The sequence below is a fragment of the Sardina pilchardus genome, chromosome 3 (genome assembly GCF_963854185.1).
Source record: "Sardina pilchardus chromosome 3, fSarPil1.1, whole genome shotgun sequence".
Classification (NCBI taxonomy): Eukaryota; Metazoa; Chordata; class Actinopteri; order Clupeiformes; family Clupeidae; genus Sardina; species Sardina pilchardus.
Window position 1 is genome coordinate 12,960,414 of NC_084996.1, and position 6,342 is coordinate 12,966,755.

At 49.0% G+C, this 6,342-nt stretch overlaps 1 protein-coding gene across 1 annotated transcript in view; it reads right to left on the reverse strand.

Moving 5' to 3' along the window:
- arhgap44a (Rho GTPase activating protein 44a) overlaps nt 1–5,757 on the reverse strand; it is an 18,511-nt gene extending 12,754 nt beyond the window's left edge. Inside the window, exons 1-11 of the mRNA XM_062531931.1 lie at nt 5,712–5,757; nt 5,235–5,311; nt 4,164–4,275; nt 3,785–3,861; nt 3,563–3,680; nt 3,041–3,109; nt 2,836–2,917; nt 2,284–2,411; nt 1,158–1,269; nt 442–523; nt 37–117 (exon numbers count right to left, since the gene is read on the reverse strand). Of these exons, the coding sequence (XP_062387915.1) occupies nt 37–117; nt 442–523; nt 1,158–1,269; nt 2,284–2,411; nt 2,836–2,917; nt 3,041–3,109; nt 3,563–3,680; nt 3,785–3,861; nt 4,164–4,275; nt 5,235–5,278 (905 nt within the window). The 5' untranslated portion in view covers nt 5,279–5,311; nt 5,712–5,757. The remainder of the gene's footprint in view (nt 1–36; nt 118–441; nt 524–1,157; nt 1,270–2,283; nt 2,412–2,835; nt 2,918–3,040; nt 3,110–3,562; nt 3,681–3,784; nt 3,862–4,163; nt 4,276–5,234; nt 5,312–5,711) is intronic.
- Nucleotides 5,758–6,342: the final 585 nt, after the last annotated feature.

The following is a 6,342-nucleotide window of genomic DNA, read 5'->3' on the forward strand; positions in this document are numbered from 1 at the left end:
AAAGCAGGGGGTTAAAAGAGCTGAATCGAGGCTGACCTGAAGTTGTTCAAATTGTCTGTGGGGAGTTTCTCGCAGGCCGTCAGCAGGGCTTGCAGTCTTTTGTCCATATCCTGAATGCTGAGTATGGGTGAGGCGTATGGGTGGGTGGGATGTGATGGGGGGCGGGGGGGAGGAGAGAGCAGAGTTTAGTCATCCGTGGAGAGGCACGCCATTCTGCATCCATGTCAGAGAAGCACTTAAAATCATTCCTCGGAGGACATCAGGGTAGAGTCTCCGCTTCCTAATTCATGAGAGCTTTTATAGGGATGGGGAACGGGCGTGAGGGGGAGGGGGAAAGGTGGGGCTGTTGGAGGAGGAGAGGAGAGTGGGGTGGGGTAGGTACAGTGGGGTGGGGTAGGTACAGCGTGGTGGAGTGGTGGGGTGGGGGAATTCCCTGCTTACTTTGAGGCCTGGATCCACTCCTCGTAGAGTTCAGAGGTCATCAGAGGTTCAGGGAGTTCACGGAGGTATGATTTCAGAGCCCCTGTGAGAGATGAATGGGGGGAGAGAGAGAGAGAAACAGAGATAAAGAATGACACAGAGATAGACATACAGAGAGAGAGAGAGAGAGAGAGAGAGAGAGGAAGGGAGGGAGATGGAGAATGAAGAGAGAGAGAGGCTGTCAGGCAGAATATATGCAATGGGGCCTAAGGGAAGGTTTGGTTTTTGGTTGATGAGAGATGAGCTTTGGCCACACACACACACACACACACACACACACACACACACACACACACAATTTTGCATATGCATATACAACCACTTGCGTGCACACACACACACACACACACACACACACACACACACACACACACACACACACACACAGCCTCTAAGCTTTGGTCCGCTTGTCAGTTTCACTTCAGCATGTGCCGCCAGTCGTGTGCAGTCGGAGGGGAGGGGAGGAGAAGAGGAGCGCGCTCAGTCCCACAGGGGAACATTAGACTCCAGCAAACTAGGGCAGAGTTTAATGGAGACTCTAGCCAGGGTCAAGTCTTACACCCTTCTACTCTTTCAGAGATGACCAGGCTCTTTGGAGAGGGGCGTGAGGCGATTAAATAATAATCAGCATGGCGGTACAGAGGGTGAGGGGTAGGGCGTGGTTGTGGGCAGCCCACCTGCTATGGCGTGCGGGTCAGCAGAATACTCCGGAACGTCCACCACTCCGCAGTCCAGCGACGCCTTTAGCTTCTTCAGCTTGGATGCTGAGGGCGCCACCCGGAACAAACCCTGAACCAAGACAGAAATGGAAGACTTGGGAAATATGCTAAAGCTAGGAGCACACATCTTAATCATATGTTGCTTTAGCTAAGCTTTAGCTTAGCTTCACCTGGAACAGACCCTCACAGAACCAAGAATAAAATGAGACGCTGGGGACATACTTGTTGTTTTAGTTGAGAACAATATTGACTTACAAAAATTATTTCATTAATACGAATACAATATTTATTAATGTCAATTAATAAAATTTAGATTTAGATTACACTTCAGCCATTCAGAGAAGGTGACTTATGATTTATTATGTGAATGTTACAAATACTATTAGCACCATTGCTGAGGTGAGGAGAGTCTGCTCTGGTGCTGTGTTTAGGGGGAGGTGAGGAGAAATGTTTAGGTGGCGGTGAGGAGAAGTTTTTAGGTGGAGGTGAGGAGAAGTGTTTAGGTGGAGGTCAAGAGAAGTGTTTAGGTGGAGGTGAGGAGAACAGCAGCTCTCTGCTCTGGTCCTGTGTTTAGGTGGAGGTGAGGAGAGATGTTTAGGTGTATGTGAGGAGAGGTGTTTAGGTGGAGGTGAGGAGAAATGTTTATGTGGAGGTGAGGAGAAGTGTTTAGGTGGAGGTGAGGAGAAGTGTTTAGGTGGAGGTGAGGAGAACAGCTCTCTGCTCTGGTCCTGTGTTTAAGTGGAGGTGAGGAGAGATGTTTAGGTGGATGTGAGGAGTGATGTTTAGGTGGATGTGAGGAGAGATGTTTAGGTGGAGGTGAGGAGAGGTGTTTAGGTGGAGGTGAGGAGAGATGTTTAGGTGGAGGTGAGGAGTGATGTTTAGGTGGATGTGAGGAGAGATGTTTAGGTGGAGGTGAGGAGAGGAGAGGTGTTTAGGTGGAGGTGAGGAGAGATGTTTAGGTGGAGGTGAGGAGAAGTGTTAGGTGGAGGTGAGGAGAAGTGTTTATGTGGATGTGAGGAGAAGTGTTTATGTGGAGGTGAGTAGAGGTGTTTAGGTGGAGGTAAGTCGAGGTGGCTGGCTGTACCTCCTCCTGCATGCCACACTCCAGCAGCATGGTGACGCAGGCCTCGATGGGGAAGGCGATCTCTCGTCCACTCAGGGTCAGGTGCTCCTCCAGTGGCTTCCCATAGGACGGCTTCTCTATCCACGCCTCTGTTGTGCCAAATCAACACAGCGCACGCTGTTACACAACAGAGCGGCGGGACCACTGCCAGCAGGGGAACAGGTTTACAGAGGAACTAGTCTGTGAGTGTGTGGTGTGTACTGTGCAAGAACGTGGAAAAGCTTCCTGGCAAATGATCAAACGGATGATTTATTATACAGTACAGACGAGCACAAACGCACACACACACACGCACACACACACACACACACACACACACACGCACACACACACACACACACACGCAAACACGCACACACACACACGCAAACACACAAACACACACACACACACACACACACACACACACACACACACACACACACACACACACACACACTCACACACACACACACACACACACACACACACACACACACACACACACACACGCACACAAACACACACACTCACCCTGTTGGGCTTTGATCTGGGGCAGCACACTCTGTAGGATCTCCAAGGACTTCCGGTGGTATTCAGCCTGAACCTCGATGAGCTGCGCAGAGGACAAACACACACACACCTGTCCGATCCTGCACACACTACCGCGTCACGAGTAACCGTCAGTAACGAGAACGAGAGCAGCGGTCACATGCGGTCGAGCAAACGGTGAACTTACCGTCTGAAAGTAGTTTGCATAGTCTATCTCTTTGGCCACAAAGTTGTACATGTCTGCTGACAGCTGATCCTACACAGACACAGACACAGACAGAGAAGAAGACAGGATGGAGGAGCTGAGTGATTTAGTTACAGTCGTTTGTTGCTTTGTGGTTGAGCGTGTTCACTCGACTGTGCTTGTGCATGTCACTCTAGGGGCCTGGGCTGAACTGGCGCGCAGCCAAAAACCACTTGCTGCACATCCATCCACACACATTCAATCATACTGTAAGTGTCGTCTTTGAGACCGTGTTCTCGTTCACGATTAGACATTCAATCATTTACCACACACACACACACACACACACACAGAGACACACACACAACTGTAAATATGGTCTTTGAAGTCCATGTTCTCAGCATATACAGTGCCATACCCTTCCAGTAAAGCCACAGCAGTGACATAATGTTGCTACGTTGCTATGTTGATTTACACTTCTTGACTACAGTGCGTCGCTACGGTCCGCTACGTCAGCTCTCTCACCCTACAAATCTCCATGCGATTGGCCGTCTCCTCCATCTCCTCTCGGAGGGAGTCAGACTTGGCCCCGCCAGTCTGCAGGTTGCTGGGGTGGCTGGAGGACTTGGAGGACTGCTGCCACCTACAGGTGGGGAGAGGACAGGGCAAGGGTGAGCGGTCAGGGGCACGGATGATGAACGGCGATGACAGGAGAGTGGGAGTTTGCGAGGTGACCGAGGCTCTTACCGCGTCCGAGCAGAGTCCATGTCCAGCACCAGCTTGGCTAAGTGCTTCCGCTGTTTCTGAATGTTCGGAATTTCGACCTGCGCAGGCAAAACAAGCAGAACTTCAGCATCACTACAGACATGATGAATACTTTTGGGGTTTCAAATGTACTGCACCACTATTTCTACTTCTTCTGTCACAATCACCAATGTCCCAACGAGATACAGTACTCCCATTGCTAAATTGTATGCATCTTTGCACCCAGTATGAAATCTTATTAGATAAACTTTACAATTTTTAGCTAAGGAACTCACATGTTGGATATGGCATTGCAATTGAGTGTCATTTTGTTAGGGGAAGTAACAAAGTTAAGGTGTTGTGTCTGTCTGTGTGAGTTCACCTCGGCCAGCACGTAAAGAGGCTCCACCACGTCTCTCTCGATCTCCAGCTCAAACAGGATGAGCTCCTGGGCCAGCTGCTCCTCCGTGTCCCCACACAGCTTCAGCATCTTCCTGTAGGACACACGCACGCACGCACGCACGCACGCACGCACGCACGCACGCACGCACGCACGCACGCACGCACGCACGCACGCACGCACGCACGCACGCACGCACGCACGCACGCACACACGCACACACGCACACACACACACACACACACACACGATACCCCAGCATCACTGCCATGCAACACAGGAGCTACATGCAGCCATATCCACATCTATGTAGCACTAGTCTTCACGAAGGGGGCTACACTACACAAGGTTCCCACGCCTTCAAATTCAAGGACTTTTCAAGGGCTTTCCAGGCATTCAAGTACCCAGCACAGCATAATTTGAGACAACGATCAAGGTTAATTACTGATACAACACTGAGAATTTTTATAATGAGAATTAGCAGGCTTAACAGAGACTCGCAGCTAAGTACAGAGATAGGCTTGAATGTGTGAACAATTCTTAACACTTTTTGAAGGTGATGTGCAAGTGCAACCGTTCTGGCAGACTATTTTTTTTTTTTTTTTTTTAAACATGAAATATACTGTAAGTTCATACACTTTCAATGGCCCATGCCTGTTTAAGTCTGTTTTCAAAGACTAGATATCATTTCTCAAATAAAAAAAAAATTCAAGGATTTTAGACCCATGGGAATCCTGAATACAGAATTCTTGTGGCTAGGCAATACGAGTTTACTTTGCTTTTAAATAAGAGAATCTGAGTTGCTCCGCTTTGTTCATGCTTGATCAAGATAAGATGTCATGCTATATAAAAGACATTTTGAATTTGCATTATTCTTGCACAGTGTCTCTTGGGAGCACTGATCCAATCAGAGAAAGCGCACCATGAGACAGGGAGGACCTATTGTAATCGGGTACAGTTACTGAACAGTGGCAGTAAGTAAGAGACGAAGCCCTACTTTATGTTGACAGAGAAGCGTGTGACTGTGAGAGAGGGCAGGAGGTGTGAACTCACCCCAGCAGTGAGTCGTCCCCTAAAACAGCGGCCCCCTCCACCATACACTGGGCCAGGGTGGTCAGGGGAAGCTTTTTCTGAGGACAGAGCCAGACAACGCTTTAATATCTCACTAGGATCATACATGACATGTTTATTCAGCTGAAGAGTCCCACTGAAATAGAAAAATCATTTTTGCAAAGAAATGGATATGTTCCCAAACTACTGAGACAATGAACAGAATTACGGACACAATTCAACAAGATGACTGTTAACATAACAAAATCTGCCTCTGGAGTAGTGAGAATAGATACAGTATCTGACATGTGTCCATCTACAGTACATGTGACATGTGTCCATCTACAGATACTGTATGTGACATGTGTCCATCTACAGTACATGTGACATGTGTCCATCTACAGATATGTGACATGTATCCATCTACAGCACATGGATGGCATCACTGAGGGAGGGGCCGGGCGAGAGGAGAGCACTCACCGCGGGGGACTTGACCGATCGCTTCTCCCCGTCGGCCCCCTGCTGGCCCTGCAGACAGGCGTTGAGCTTCTTGTGGGTGCTGTGGGACACCTGCTTGACCAGGTCCAAGCGCTTCTCCACCTGCAGAAGCACGGACACACAGGTCAGCGTCTACTGTGGCCACGGAAAGCACTGGCACTGGCATCAACACACACACACACACACACACACACGCACACACACACGCACACACACACACACACACACACACACACATACAGACACACACACAGACACACACACACACACACACACACACAAACACACACAGACACAGACACACACACGTATATGCACTGCACAAACACATAAACCTCCACCACACAACACTAATAAGCATTCACAGAACAGATCCCCAATTAACTCTGCAAAAATGGTCTGTACCTGCAAAAGGTCATCGCTGAGAACTTCAGTTTTTTCCGCCCTGGAACAAGCATGAAAAAAAACAAGAGTAACAATTAGCATCGTAGGGGCAGGGCTTGAATTATTTAGGCAGAACAAGCTCAACAAGCCACTGGGGGAATCTCACCCGTGCTCCAGCGATTAATTACCAAGCGCCCAGGAATGCGCTCCGTGACCGTGATTAAATATT